General features: G+C 38.2%; 1 protein-coding gene across 2 annotated transcripts; it reads left to right on the top strand.

The window, feature by feature from the left end:
• The first annotated feature begins 6,104 nt into the window (after positions 1-6,104).
• Positions 6,105-15,649, top strand: LOC115045793 (ras-related protein Rap-1A). Of its 2 annotated transcripts, none has more exons than XM_029505699.1 (9): positions 6,105-6,168; positions 7,617-7,768; positions 9,632-9,719; positions 10,548-10,616; positions 10,710-10,766; positions 10,858-10,998; positions 11,662-11,805; positions 12,953-13,071; positions 14,899-15,649. In XM_029505699.1, the coding sequence occupies exons 3-8, from the start codon at positions 9,663-9,665 to the stop codon at positions 13,040-13,042; spliced, it is 558 nt and encodes a 185-aa protein (XP_029361559.1). In that variant the 5' UTR covers positions 6,105-6,168; positions 7,617-7,768; positions 9,632-9,662; the 3' UTR covers positions 13,043-13,071; positions 14,899-15,649. The 2 variants fall into 2 exon arrangements, with proteins under 2 accessions (XP_029361559.1, XP_029361560.1); XM_029505700.1 differs by lacking the exon at positions 6,105-6,168 and adding an exon at positions 6,189-6,309.
• Positions 15,650-16,174: the final 525 nt, after the last annotated feature.

Below are 16,174 nucleotides of genomic sequence, written 5' to 3' on the forward strand. Positions count from 1 at the left end.
CAATTGTTTCCTCTACATCTTCTTCAGTTGTTTTCTCTGTTTCTAGTACAATTGTTTCCTCTAAATCTTCTTCAGTTATATTCCCTATTTCTATTACAATTGTTTCCTCTACTTCTTCTTCAGTTGTTTTCTCGGTTTCTTCTTCGGTCTCCAGTGCAGAAACTTTAGTCTGTTATAAATGAAAAATTTTTTTTGTTGTTTGTTTTTTTTAACTTAAATTACACAAAATAGCTAAAAAAGTGACTTAAAGATAAACGATAGACAGACAGTAACAGTGTGATTGTGTGTGTGTGTGTGATGTAACGAGGTCTGGTGTTGTTTTTATTGGTAATGATAATAACAGTAATGACAATTGATGGCTGACACAACAGCAGCAGGGGACGAGGCCTGGCGATGGAGGTGGGCGGCAGCAGCACCATCAACCCCCCCCCAATCATCAGAGGCAGCATTAGAGGGGGAACAGGCAGGAGAGCAACCGACACTGGGTTTTATATAACACATTTTATTTCACCCAGAACCGATGGTGGGGGGGCTGCTGATGCCACTGTTGCAGATGCGACTTCCTGTTTTTGGACTTCTTCCAGACACAGTCTGTCCATCCAGGATTCACAGTATGTTTCCCTCAATTTATTTTATATATGTACTCTTTATTATTTCATTTATTTATTTATTTTATTTTATGTAATTTTAGTTTAATTTAGTTTTATTTATTTGTTATTGTTGTTTTTTTTTTTTTTTTATGAAGGGGGCAGGAGGTTGGCCTTTGCCCCCCACCTCCCCCCCCCCAATACTATCCAGTACTAATCCTAACACTTGCACCACATCTGTGTGTGACACACCTGGAGCTGGCGTTTACTGTTGAAGAAGTGACCCCACCAAGGTTTGGTTTTCTCCTCCAGAAGAACAGCTTCACCGACATCTTTCGTTGTCTGAATATCAACTATCTGTCGGACAGAAGCAGATGAATCCAGGTAAATACAAACAGCGGCACCATTTTTGTTCAGTAGGTAACTCCTGTGGTAATATAAATGTAATTTTAATAATCAGCACTGTTAAACATACCCTTTTACGGCCGCGCCACCTTTGCCACCAGGAAGCCTTCCTGGGTTTTGGCAGTGTGGTCTCAGATGTTACTACGGGGGTGACGCTGGTAAAAGAGGAAACACAGACAGTTAATATTCTCAAAACTGGACTGAACATATTACATTATTCAGGTGAAGATTTCTGAGTACATTAAATCAGTTACATGAAAAGAAACTGTTACTTTACCGTTTGTGTGGGCGGAAGCTTTCTTTGTCACAGACTTTCATGGTGTCTGTATGTTTTTTGTTTTTCTTAAATAAAATAAAATAAAAAAAAATCACAGAGAAATATCAACTAGAAAACTTCAAGGTCAAAATTCAGCCTCAGTGTGCAAATTTAAAACTATTTAAACAGAAATAAATTAGATGTTCTACCTCCTGTTTTCTGCGAGGGCAGCAAAACATCTTTGCAAGTGTTGTTGTGGATGTGGAGCAGTAAATGAAACGTTGTGAAGGTCGTGAACTTCGAACAAACGTCTGCACTCGATCACTCTGTGAGGATAAATGCCTAAAGTGGAACTGTGTGGGTTCTGTGTTCTACATTATGATTATGATGTCACACAGCAGATGGAATCAAAAGCATTCTGATTCCGATGACAGATACAGTAATATATATTAATGATATTATCTTATTTAGTAATATTTATGGCAGGTTGTGGTTTTTCTGATGGATGTTTTTACACAATTAAACACCTGTGGCCAAATTGAATTACTATGACCATCAACACTAATATGACTAATGATAATAACAATCACAACATGAGCTATAAATGTCATCTAAAGTTAGATTTCACATGTTACAGGAGAGTAACACATTTTCAGGATATTTATTATTATTATTATTTTAATAATGGACAATAAGGCAGATTTAAGCTCAGTCTATATCTGTTTTTGGCTCCTTTACTCAGCATAGATGGAGTCAGTATCTATCCATCTGTTTATTTATCTACGATCTACCCCTATATACATCTATATCTATGTATATATAGACAGATGGATATAGATAAAACATTATACTTTATATTAACCGTTAAAAATGTATTGTTTGAATTAAAAAACACAGCTTGTATATTTCAGTGTGTCATATTAATAACTTTGGTTTTCTCTAACTCATAAAATGATTTTGATGCTATTCAGTGAAAGCTGCTCACATCCAGATTTGGCCACATGATGGTGACAGAAAGCTGCAGCACTAATTCTTCATTTATTTAGCCAGATGCTTTAATACAAAGCCATTGTTAAACGGTTGATCTTCTTCATCCAAACGCAATCTTATAACAAAAACTTGTTATAATTGCACAAGTTTCTGTGTTTACTCTAAATCATGAAATATATATTTCATGAAATTGATATATTAGTGGTGTAGAAATTTTTGTGTGAATAAAACCTGACTTTTAAATCTGCTGGCTGGACCTTAAATTCATCCAAAACAATGCAGTTAGCTCGCCAGGCTAGGCGGGACCAGCATTACAATTTGTTTAGTTTAGTTTTCTGTTAGAATATTTTTGCATCAACAACATTTCATAGTACACCTAACCACTACATCTATATATATATATATATATATATATATATATAAAACTACAACCTGTCATGCGTCATCAGAGCCAGATGTTTGGACATATTGGCAGTAAAAACCTCAAGCCCTCAAAATAAAGTAAGAATAAATTAAATTAACAATAATAAACTTCAGACATTTCCTCATGCTCTGTTTTCGAAATAACCTAAATTTAAAAAATAATCTGAAAAAATAAATAACAAAACTCAACACCCACCGCTGTGCAGTGAGAGAGGGGGATGGTGTTGCCAGATTGGGCGGGTTTCCGCCAAATTAGTTAGTTAGTTTAGCATATTGGACCGGGGAGATAAAAAATTGGGCTTGTTTTGGCAGGTTTTGTGATATTGTGAAAGCGATTTTACTAAAATAAGAAAACTTTGTTGTCATTGTGTCAATGTGACATTAAGGTTTCGACTTTGAATATAAATAGAAAAGGAGTTTCAGTGCTGGTTGAGTCCCTTTGGAGGCCTCTGCACTGGACGTTTTTATTCTTTTTATTTATTTAGGGTCACTGATGGTTGTCCAGTCTTTGCTGCCAAACTATGTGTTGGCTAACACCATGCTGAAGTGGGGAAATACAAGTAAAAATAATATTATCTAAATTCAATTTTTACATCATCTTGTGCCAAAACAAAAGATATGTATGTATATAGGCAGTTGTTTAATTGCCTTTAAGAAATAATTGTTTGCTCCTAAAACATTGGTGTCCTCTGGTTTGGGTTCTGTCATCGGGATTGTGACCAAAAACAGCCCCACCCAGAATATTTCTCACCAGCTGCTCTCTGATGAGTACGGCATCCATCTTTAGCCCAATAATGTGACACATTCACGCAGAATGTACGTGGCCTGTCTGGTATTGAGTAACATTTTCTAACTAACTCAAAGTACAGCGGAGGAAGAGGACGATGATTTGAGGCTTTTTAGTTCCATAAATAAACCAAAGGTAAGGTCAACAAAAGAGCACTCTGACTGAGTGGGGTGTGTCATCTAAATAACAGGAAGAAATATAACAGACAAGCTTCTACACAGATTGTATCTGAATCATTATTTGGTGAGGAAAAGGTTTTTATCGGCTGATCCAGCCGATTTAAATCAAATAATACCCCAAATGATCGCAATTTTCCCGACAAAAGCTGGCAGTAGTGGTTGAGGTAAGTTATTGGTTACATGAAAACCAATTTTAGTAATTTTGCCAAAGACAGGATGCTCCGGGGATCACGCATGTCTGTTCAAGATGTAACAAAAATCCACTTCATAGTTGTTTGGATATTTCGGTTTCACATACAGCTTAAAGATGAGTTTGCTCTTATTGTCTGAATTCTCTGTACTGAAGAGACTTTTGTGTCGTCTCCTTGGTCTGCATCACAAACATAAAGGCCCCGAACCGTTTTTATTGCTCTGCGCCAAGTCTGCGTTGTGTCCACGTGAGTCTCTCAGTTGTGTAAACTGAAAAAGAAAGGCATTATCAGAGTGAGGTCACCACTCCCTCAGTGTTTTGTTGATTATAAAATCAACAAAACTTTAGCAGGAAAGCCGTTTAGTGACCAACTAACTACCAGAAGTCGCTGGATCTCCAAGTTAAATATGTTCTATACCTCGTCAGATAACTTCTTCAGATGGGTGCAGTTCATACTGCATACATCATGCAAAAGTGTTTTCGTTTTAGTGGTGTCACGCGTAACACAACAGTTTTACACAGCTTTATATTGCATCCAGCAACACATGAGGAACATCATGTGATGTTCAATAAACGAATACAAAGACACGAACAGAAGCAGCTCACATTGTTTTAGACATTAACAGAAAATATCTTTTCAAAAATGACCAAACTAGTAGTTTTTATTAATCTTAATTTGCTCAATGTGATCAGTATTTACATTTTGCCTATAAAAAACAAAAAGGAGCGGGCCTCCTTGGCAGGTAGGTTTCTCTGAGCATTTTGGTGACCCTGCCAACTGTTGGTGTAATCCCAGACTGGATCAGAGCCCTGTGGGGACCACACCTTCTGCTGCAGGACTCCTCGTTCTTCTTCTCAGGCTGTTTCTTTGGGCTTGTTGTCTGTAATGCTGCACAGTAATTTTGGACCAGATGCCTCCCTGGCGGTTCAGAGTGATGGAGAAGTACGAGCAAACTTTGATATCAGATGGTTAGTCTGGTTAGCTGTCAGAAAAAATACCTCTCTCCCATTCTGTTAAAAACCTGAAAAGAAATCTCATTTCAGCACAGCTTTAAATGCCAAAGTGAACAAACACTTGGCTTGTTAAGCCACATTGGGGGTGTATCAAAGCACATTACTGGATTCAACTTCAAATATCACAAAAAAATAAAAAATCAGCCGCCAAAAGCCAGTCCCCAGTACAGCTGTGCTACTTTTCATAACAAGGTGCTTCCTCTCTCTCCACTGTGCAGCGTGCCTGAAAAACAGATGTCAGGTCTGAGATGTTCTGAGATGTTCCTGTTGTATGAATATGAGAATATAAAAAGATCAAATGTTGAATGTCAGAAAAAATCACCTCATATAGGACGAAATACATTAGAAATACAAAAACCATTATGTGTTTCTATTCATTTAATAAGAAGGATACATAGAACATAAAACAGCTTTTGTTTCCTCCTTCTCCCTTCAATCATCTCACAACCAATCAAATTTATCTTATGATGCTGTAGAGGGTTTCAATCTTAGATTAAGATTAAGATTGAGACATGTAATGTGATATTATTAATAATCTAATAATGCAATATGAGAAGAGATTTTGCTGATAGTACTAATTACATGCTTAAGTGAACTTTTACAAGACTTGTATTTGGATATTTTTGCATTGCTGTTTTGCAGTTTTTAATTTAGTAAATGATTTGTTTGTTTCCCAGTACTGGAAATGACAGTCAGGCCACCAGGAAACTGACAGCATGCTTCTTTTATTGAGCTTTTATAGGCAGTGGTGGAAGTTAAAGTAATGTGCTGTAACACTGGACCTAAGGCTGAAGTATAAAAATATCATTTCAATATTTATCTCTATTATGGCCCATATTATACTACTGCAATATAATTGCTGATGCATTTATGTGTAAGCAACACTAATGCTGCAGCGGGTAGGAACTAATGTTAACTACTTAACCTACTTCTGCATATCTCAGTCCATAAAAACACATAATAATTCATTAAATTATTACATTTTGTACTAATAATCAGAATCTGTGTGTTTGGATTACTGATTGAGCCTCTTCAAATATTATGTGCTGTTTGGTGGAGAAGCTCTGGATCCAATGAGCGACAACTTTAATGTTAAATTCATCACACAGATGGTACAAAAGACTTCCCTGACCTTTTCAGTGTGATGTAAGCTGTAAAGAACACGGGGAGCTGGCTGACTAAGAATTAATAATTAATAAAGGCGCTTTGAAGGAATAAGTTTGTTGTCCTGGGCCGTCCGGCTCTGATAGGCTCCGACTGCTCCAATCACCGGCGGCTCTGCGGACTCTTCCGCACATTCACAGGCTGCTTTAGCCGCACACACACGGCGGAACACGGTGAGTGTCTTCTGCGGCTCTCCTCCTCCGTGAACTTAACGCCGTGACAGCCAGTTATCCGGCTCCTAACTTCGTTAGTTGGACTGTTAGTCCGCGGAGATCTGTGCGGGACTCTAAAACGGCGTTTGCTGAATAATCAATGTGGGTGAAGTAGCTTAGCTTCCGATGCTACATGAGGAGCTAACGTCAGCTAATGACTAACTAACGAAAACTCGGTTTGCTCTTCCAATAATATCACCAAAAATTTTATTTTAAGTTGCTTTTTGCTACCTGTAACGAGTTATTCGTGTTTTAGAAATTCTTATAAAGAGTTTAAGCTTTTTAATTCATTAATTATTATTTTTTTAAAGGGCAGTTTGGAGTCCAAACTGATGCTAACTAGTTAGCCAACTTATTAGCTCCCGGTGTTTGCTAAACAGATCCGGCAACTTAAAATTGAGTTTAATGTTGGTCTGATAATGAGTGAAGGGAAACATCGATCTGAGCCCTTTTCTCCCGCAGTCGAAGCAGTGTTACTGAACTTGGCAGGAGTTTGTGCTCAGCTCGTCGTCTCTTCTGCAGGCTAACACCCAGTAACGTTAGCTAGCTTTGCCCCAGCGTCGCTGCTAGCTGAATGCTAACGGAAGAGTTGTCAAGCCGAGTCTTAGTGAAGCTACTTTTTTTTGTTGTTGTTGTTGTTGTTTTTGCTTATTTGTTCTTTGCTCATTGCAGCCGACGCTGAAATGTGATAAACATTCATGCTCGCTTTAGTCACTTATCACTGCTAACTTGAACTTTTGTCATTTGAACCGGGCTCACAGTCACAGTCTGCTGCGTTGAGAAACTAATAGCCACACCCTTCCTTTCGAAACCAACTCCGCTCTGAGGTATCACGAAATAAGTTCATCTGACGTACATAATGATACAAATACATATTAATAAATAATTGAACAGCATAGATTTATAAAAGGCTTCTTGAAAATAGGCCGGGTGCTCGTTTGTGGTCCTTGTGTGAAGTTAAAATTCATTAACTTTTTTTTCTTCCTATGTGAGATTTTCAGTTTAATTTCAGTGACCTAGTTCAAGAAAACAGACTGAAAATGGGCCAAAACCACTGTGAGAAAAAAGTTTGTTTTGTTTTTTGTAACTTTTGTTGTGTGTTTATTGGCAGCAGGTCGGTCTTCTGAGGAATATGGTGTAACAGTATTGCTTGTTATGTAACATCTCACCTCCCGACTCCGTAAAGGAGACACACACACACACAGCACTGGCAACAAAAAGTCATCATTAACTCACCCTGCAATTATCCACACAGCGCAACACGTATTACTTAAGCAGATGATGTTAGTAATTCTTTCAGTTGTCTGTTTTTTTTCCCCTAATTATGTCTTCATTTCTAAATGGAGAATGAATCAGTTTTGATGTGCAGAGGTGACTTGTATGTTTTAATTCAGGACTTGTCTTAACAGTTTGGTGAAACCTTGCTCGCTGGCTCCCTACTGACCGTCATCACCTCTGCTAGCTGACGTCAGTATACCTGAGGATCTGCTGCCCCCCCCCGCCGCCCACCCACCCGCCCCAGATGTAGAGGGAGTTGTTATCTGCAGCAGCCGTGTACACAGTAGGTTAAAAGTCTTGTCCAACTACACATATGTTGTGCAAAATACATGTTTGAGAAAGAATTTGTGCATTTTGTAAACTGCAGTTGGCATTTCATACTTTACTATTTTATCGTAAATGTGGTAATTTGCTGTTCCCCCAAAGTCTCATCAGCAAATGCAGCAAAAATAAATGGGTAGGATTAGTGAAGGTTTCAGCATGAGTGCTTGATACTTGAAATGTTTGAGTCCAAACTCATATCTAATCAGCCAAAGGCACAGGTTTCTTATCAGATGTCGCCAGTTTTGTGACTCCCACATAAATTTACATTTTAAACATGATTTGCCCTTGGCTGTATTTTCAGAATAACAAATGCATCATTTGCACATTGGCTTCATCCCTTTTCTGAGGTGCACCTCCATGCACTGGTAATGATTTCAATGCAGTGGTGATGCGTGTGCCCTCTGATCTCTATTTTCTGTTTGTATGGTGTGCTTGAGTAGAGGAGTGTCATTACAATGGCTCTTTGTAGAGTGCCTCGTGTGCCTGTCTCATACTGTGGGTTTCTGGTGGTGCTTCATACGTCGTAGTTAGAATTGCAAATGCCGGTCAAGTGTGACAAGAGTGGTTTTTGTATTGTTTGTCTCAACATTTGACAAAGGTCCCACAGACATATTGTGATTAGCAGATTCAAAGAGGTTCTTAAATGAGATTTTATTGTTCATCACCCCCTCTTTGACATTTGTATATCAAATGGAGATTACATCTGCATTTTTAGAATAACATTTAAAACAAAGCTCCTCAAAAACAGTACTTTAAAAACTTTATCACATTTTCAGTTTGGAAATAATGGAAAGTTTTTTTTTTTTTGTTTTGTTTTTTTTTTCCCCTACCTCCCCATTTTGTCAAATCTGTCAAAGAACAATGTCATGTATGAAACCTACAGTCACCTGTGCTCAGAGTTTTAGGACTGACAAGCTACCAACACACTAGAATTAATGGGGAATGGTACAGTAGTAGTAGCAGGACTAATAATACATGTCTTGATTTTTGTCCTCAACATTTTCATACCTGTGACAGTTTCTTATCTGGGCCAAGTACACTGTCTAAACTGTGTCAGCCTGATGGAGTTGACGAAGGGTCATTTCTGTGGCCTTTCTCCTTGATTTTTGTAATGAGATTAAGTTATTTGTGGTACTGGATCTCTTACCGACGGACTGCACTTCTATTTTCAGGATCTACTGTACTTTTATGTCCTCGGCTCCACAGTGTGTCTTTGAGGTTGGATTTTTAAAGAATGGATAAGCGGGTGATACAATGGTCTTAACTCCTGGAGTTCTCGAGCCTGCTTATAATTTCCTTCAGTATTTTTATTTATTTTTCTAGAAGGGACAACACCCCTATCATCATGACAGTTGAAGTCCCATGGTAGTGGGTGGGGGACAGAGAGCTCATGTTTTGGCAGAGAATTGTCGTTTCAATTTGTTGACGTCATCTGTGAATTTTCTTTTTTTTTCCCCCCTCACCCCCATTGTTGTAAATAATGTGTGTTGACACTGTCACCAACTTCCAGTATACCTTGGTGGTGATGTGGAACTATTCTGATTTTGGTTTTCCTTACAAAGAAAATTTGTAGTGGTTATGAAAATATTCTCTGATCATTTGAAAGCATCAGCATCGCCTTTCAAATTAAATATTGCTATAGTGAATTATGAATGGGGGATGGGGTCATTTTGGTCAGGGCACTGAAATAATTTTAACTGATATTTTCTTAGCACATGATAATTTTGGAGACATTAACTCTTGCATTGATTCAGCTAGCTTTTTTTATGTCACTGAAAATGTCAAAGCTTCTCTCTGTCTAAATTTATCACGACTTTCACAGACTCTTGTGCTGTCCAGTGAAGTTGCCCACCATGCGTGAGTACAAGCTTGTGGTGCTGGGATCAGGAGGCGTGGGAAAATCAGCGCTGGTGAGTAATGGCTGATGTCATCAGCAGCATCGCTGAACCCAAGTCAATACACAAGAGTACAGATTTATAATTATTATTACATACTATTTATATTATTGGGCTGATTATGAAGCAATGTACAATTTATTTATGTGCTTTAAAAATGTAATGAATAAATTCTATAATTGTAGCCACATTGTTAACACTACAACACTACACAGTGGCAAAGAAAAACTTCCTATTCCAAATTCCTGTTCAATTAAATAGGAAAGTGTCTCCAAACTTTTAGCTTGTGCTGAATAAAAATCAACAAAAATCTTAGTGGTGGTTATATACAGCTGTAGCGTGACGTTACCTCTCAGTATATTTCTGATTTTCAAAGGGTTTTTTCAGTGGCCGTAAACACAAATGGACTGTGTGACCAGTGCGTTTTTATCAGCCAGTAATGAAGCTGAAGTTGCTCGCTCTGAGAAAACACGCCATCGTGTTTTTTTCTGTCACAGCAGCAGATTCAGCAAACCTCTCCTCATCGGTGTCGGCCCTCTTTGCTAATGGAAATGCAGCGACAGCCAGCCTGTGTCACTCACTGCATCAAATCCATCCCGTTTTATTTAAATAATTGTGATTGGTTGGACTGAATATGCATGAGTCTTCTCCAGGCTGTTGCAGATGGGCAAAGTGACTAAAATGTGATTTTATTTTTCACTGATATCTTTCATTCTTTGGACAATATGACAATCAAACAATGTACAAATCAGTTATTTATGGAAATAAAATATGTGCCAGTTTTTGATATTTTTTTTATATTTTTAATTGACGTTTTTCTTTTGCTCCATTTGTGAATTCCAGACAGTCCAGTTTGTGCAAGGCATTTTTGTGGAGAAGTATGACCCCACAATAGAAGATTCCTACAGAAAGGTCAGTAACACAATGACCACATTTCATGACTCTCTGACCATTTCAAAGCAACTCAGTGATTAACGATCTAAATTACTTGTTTTTCTTCAACAGCAAGTAGAGGTGGACGGGCAGCAATGTATGCTTGAAATCCTGGACACAGCTGGAACAGTAAGTCAAGACGGATGCAGTTTATCAGATGAAGTCATACAAGATGCATGCAACCGGAGTTGACCGTCTGGGCCATGCTTTTGTTCTGCAGGAACAGTTCACAGCTATGAGGGACCTGTACATGAAGAATGGCCAGGGTTTTGCTTTGGTGTACTCCATCACAGCACAGTCAACATTTAACGACCTCCAGGACCTCCGGGAACAGATCCTGCGAGTAAAGGACACTGAGGATGTGAGTGTTACCCTGTTTTATATGTGTTAACTTAATCCTCCCATCTCATTGCCTCTCATTTTCCCACAGGTATCTGTGAAAAATGATCTGTCTCTATCTCTCCCTCAAATAAATATCAACAAGTTTAATGTGGTTTTCATTGGACAGCAGTAACATCCATATTTAATCAGTATTAAAATAATAAATCACTGAACCGTGCAGTGCTACAAGACGCTACCTCCGAGTGTGGATAGTTTCACCTCATCATGGCGCTTCAGTTTTTCTCCGTAAACGCTTCCCCTGTCACCTTTGAGATTCATCACGCTCTCATTAGAGTCAGCTCTGTGGGAGAGAGGGCAGAGCAAAGGGGGGCAGGAACTTTGTGACAAGGTGGAAATGTCAGAGCTGTAGTTAGATGCTATCTGCCACTTTCAGTCTTGGTCTCTTAATTTAGAACAAGGATATACAGCCTGCTGAGTTTGTGCTTTACTTATTCATTGGAAATTGCTGATTACAATGTATCTTGGTTATGGTCTTCTTTGGCAAAGCACAAGCTGTATAAGTCATGAAAGAGAAGTGGGTAAAAAAATATTTTATTTTAAGTTGATTTAACATTTGGTTGGGTAACTGCTGTACAAGTTGAGATATTGGCTTGAACCTCTGACATTTCTGTTTATCAATCAGGTTCCCATGATCCTGGTGGGAAACAAGTGTGACCTGGAGGATGAGCGTGTGGTTGGGAAGGAGCAGGGTCAGAACCTGGCCCGTCAGTGGAACAACTGTGCCTTTTTAGAGACTTCAGCTAAATCAAAGATCAATGTTAATGAGGTAAGTCCCAGCAATGCAGCATGTGTGACGTATTTTTCTTATTAGGAGGCTGTCTGAATGAGGCAGAGTTGGACAACAAGTCAAATTATTCTGATGAACTTGAACTTCAGCATTTGTTCAGCTACTGCATTGTGAAAATGAAATTATTAGAATTTGTACAGAATATTTTACTTTTAATGAAAAGGTAGTAAATGATACCCAAGAACATGAGCAGTTTTGAGTCACGACACACTCATTAAGTTTGATACCCCATAAACTGTTTGTTATGACTCCAGGTATCTACCTGCCTCCGGCTTTTACATTGTGAATTAAAAAGTTGCATCTCAAAGCAAGGCTGATTTTATTAAAAAAAAAAAAAAAAAAAAGTCTGAACTTGATTTGTGTTGCAGTCAGTTGAATGGTGTTGAGATTCTGCTTTGACCCTCCCTGACTCCTGGGTGCAGTAACTAACAGTATCTGTCTGCAGTTGTAGGCCGATGTCCAGCTCCAGAAACACAAACAGAAAGAGCACATTAATAATTGTGCACACTAGTCTACTCTGTGCTGAAAGACACCCTTGCAGCAGCATTTTTTTTACTTTAATGATGTCACACACCATCAAAATAAGATTTGGACAAACATTGGCTTATAGTGATACAACAGAATTATTATAAAACTTATTGGCAAGCACAAGAACAGTCAGGACTTGGTAGTTCAAAGTGATCCCAGTCATGATCCACTTTTAAGTTCTGTAAATACAGAGCTACACAAGTTGTTCCCATATGTCTAAGTGAGGATTTATAAAAAGGTTGATGGTACTTCTCCATAGACGAGATGTGTATCTAATGTAGGTGTTATCTTATTGACTTCCCGTCAAAATAATACTCTCATCACTCTGTATGTGATGAGAGAGCTGACTAAGAAGGATTTTAGGGAAAGTAAAATGTTGGCTGTGCCACACTGCGTTAAGTGGGTCAATAAAAATGCATTTGTATTGGAAACATCACTTTTATTTGACTTAGTTTTATATTGAGAGCTGAAGTTCTCTTAGTATCCCAATTTACTGTCTGTCATGTTTCTGTGAGGAAGTAGCTAAAATGTCATGTTTGTTTTTCACATTTAAAAAGCTGAAGCTAATTGTTGACAACCCTGAACTTCTCTTTTGTAGATTTTCTATGATCTGGTGCGACAGATCAACAGAAAAACGCCGATGGAAAAGAAGAAGACAAAAAAGAATTCAGGTTGCACTCTGCTCTAAAATGCCCCCTCACAGTAGCTCCAGGCCAGGTGAGTGGGCGTCAGAGCCAAATTTATTCCAGACATGTTCAGGCTTTCTGCTGTTCTGAGCTCCACATTTAGAGGCCCATTGCAATAATTATTGAGGTGATTTAATCCATCTCGACAGAAAGCTAGCAAGTAGTGTGTTACACTAACAGGATAAACTCAGCGAATGGACTTCAGAGCACTACTACTGTGTATGAAAGACTGATGACTCAAGAAGCATCACTGTAAGTGAATAACTAAAAGCCTTCAGTCTTCTGGCGCCAATCAGGCTCTGTCTTCATTTTAAGAACTTTTTTTTTAGTTGTTTTTTATTTGATACTTCATGTAAATTCCAAGTGTTGTGGCTCCACCTGCTGTTGGAGTATTATACCAAAGTTGTACTTTGGATAAGCACTGCTGCTCCATGTTCCGGCCCATTACATCAAAGAATGGGCTTTAGGGATCCGTCAGATTATTAACATTTAGCAGCCACTGTTTCCCAAAGCATAGCATGTTCGTTTTACGTGTGTGCTTGTGAACATGAATCATTGCTTTCACTTTCATATGAAAATCTACCTCTGGGGAAAGCTTGGTTTAACATGTAATCCACCACAGTGAACATCGCGTTGTTCTGACTTTTAACTTCAGCTGCAGTCCACTGCGATAATCACATTTTTACATCAATCAAAGCAAACAGTCATTTCACAAAATCCCAACTTTGGCTCAGTACAGTGTGTATATCTACAACATCCTTCTAATTGAAATTTTGTAATCTATCACAGCAAACATCCTGCTGAGTTGACAGTCTTACAAATTCCAGAGAAGAACCCAAATAGTAACTACAATTAGGGATTAAAGGCCGGATTCACCCTCTTTCAAGTCAGTCTAAAATATTTGTCAGGAAACTTTATGCGCACTAAAAGAGGTTTTGCTTACTGTGATCAATCCTGGCTGCTACAAGGTCCCCTCATTGGACATTTCTGATGGAAGAGGGGAGATGTTGGTAAAATCCAGACTCTGTGCTCCAAAAGGTCTTACCTGTTTGAATCCCTTCAATGCAAATCAGAAAGGAAACACTGCTTAAATGTTTCCGCTGAAGCCTCATGTTGGCTTCATGTCTACTTTGCTCTGAATTTTAGTTCAGGTTCAGGACAAAGATAATATTACATTGAGTTAAGAGTTAAGGTGTGAATTAGGAATGAGTTGGGAGTAGGCTGTGAGTTAGGAATGATTGCTCCAAACATACATTTACATACCTATACAATCCTACATTTCATTTAGCAGCTGATTGTTCTCTGTGGACAGAAAAGAGATGAACTGGTTTTGTTTTTATTTTTAACTAAATAATTTTTACAAAGAACTGAAAGGTGCCAAAACACTAGTATGGTAGCTTCAAGGCCAAACCAGTTCATTGATTGATGCCTGGGATGTATGTGACTTGTCCGCCCATGGACATGATTTTCATTTTGCCCTCTGTTTCATGAATGATAGATCCACTTAGTTCATCCGAAGTTTTTCTACACAATTATCAAAAACTGTTTAATAGCCTGTGATGTGACATTTTTAATGAAAAAGAAAAACCCCACTGTAAACTCTAGCTGCTGAAATTCGTCAGATGAGATGAAGCACAACTGAACTAATGCTACGATTTCTCTGTAACTGCTGAATGTGTAAACAGCCTGCTAAAAACTTCACCACATCACAGAGTAGATATGTTTGGCCTCAACATTCAAAATTAAAACTTAATCCGCTTAGGAGTGTACATAGTTAAAATTTATTGGCGGATCAGCATGCGGCCTGTGTCCTTAAGAGTTTGTGACATGTACTACAGCTTCTTTTTCTTCCTTGCAGAAACTGTAATGATTAACTGTTTCCCAATGGATCATGCCAGCATTCCAAGACCTCTCCAGAGCATTTTGAAAAAGGCTGACAGATACTTCACCACTCGCAAAATGGCAGGAGATGGCACATACTCAAGATACTCTTCTCTGCTTTTTAATGGCAAAGAAATTTGCCTCTTTTTGTTGTATTGTCAGCCTGATGACAACTGTTTTATGTTTTGGTTTGTTTTTTTTTTTTTTTTCCCCGTGGTGTCTTTCTTTTGGAAACATTAGTGTAAAAGAAGAGATCGTGGGTTTAAATCCATATATGGGAACTAAAATGTTTTATTAAAAGTAACATCAGTCTCGGGCATATTGTGACAATACGTCTGCAAAACAAACCATGTGAAATGTTGGCCTTCTCATACATTTCTGCACTAACAGTGTCAACACAGATGCATAATTTTCCATGAGTTACTTGTTCCTACTTACCAGGATGTGTATTGATGAGATAACATCTTTCCTAAGTGACTTTGTTTTATATTGAGAGCTGCAAGCCTTCCATATTTCCCATAATATATTCTATTTCCATTTGTTGCATAATACAGCTAAGGAAATTAGTATTTTATAGACTGATGGGGGGGAAATGGTTTGTTTCGATTTGTGTCTTGAGGCTGAAAATATATTGTACTAAACCGACTCTAATATTGCTTCTTGTGTTATCCTGTCACAGATGATTTTCCAGCTTTTATGAATGATTAAATTTTAGTACATTTTCATTATTCTTGGTCTGGTATTTTTCTTTTTAAAAGCCCTGCTAAATGTCAGATACTTTTATTGTTCATAATTATATTAATAATGAATTAGTCATTTCTTCATGTGTTTAAAATATCAATATTGTTGCATAGTAAATTTGTTTTTCTGTTGTTTTTTTTTGTTTTTTTTTTATTATTAACTGCTGCTGGTAAATTTCTTGTCTTGCAGTTACATCTCACACACACACACACACACGATACCTGCCAGAAATCCTCCACAAGCTGAGAGTTTAACCTGTGTGTTTTCCTGTTGGCAGAAGTGACAGCCTGAGCCAGAGTTTAAGCAGACGAGTTGACTGGCTCAGCTGATGGGCGGCAGAGAAAGATGAGCTGCCACTCCTGAGTGTCAGCAGCAGACACAGGAAGTGAAGGGAAGGCAGGAAGAGGCAAAATAGAAACGCAAGAAAAGACGATGGCCCTCAGCTGCTCCATCTTTAGAGTGATGATGAGACAAAAGACCTCTGAAAAGTGTGATAACACTAACTGCACACA

This window comes from Echeneis naucrates, chromosome 7 (assembly GCF_900963305.1).
Source record: "Echeneis naucrates chromosome 7, fEcheNa1.1, whole genome shotgun sequence".
NCBI lineage: Eukaryota > Metazoa > Chordata > Actinopteri > Carangiformes > Echeneidae > Echeneis > Echeneis naucrates.

Excerpts from the sequence above, each read along its gene's own strand:
- LOC115045793 (XM_029505699.1), top strand. The coding sequence starts at position 9,663 with ATGCGTGAGTACAAGCTTGTGGTGCTGGGATCAGGAGGCGTGGGAAAA. Across the intron at positions 10,617-10,709 it reads TAGAAGATTCCTACAGAAAG|CAAGTAGAGGTGGACGGGCA; the intron begins GTCAGTAACACA and ends TTTCTTCAACAG. Across the intron at positions 10,999-11,661 it reads GAGTAAAGGACACTGAGGAT|GTTCCCATGATCCTGGTGGG; the intron begins GTGAGTGTTACC and ends TTTATCAATCAG.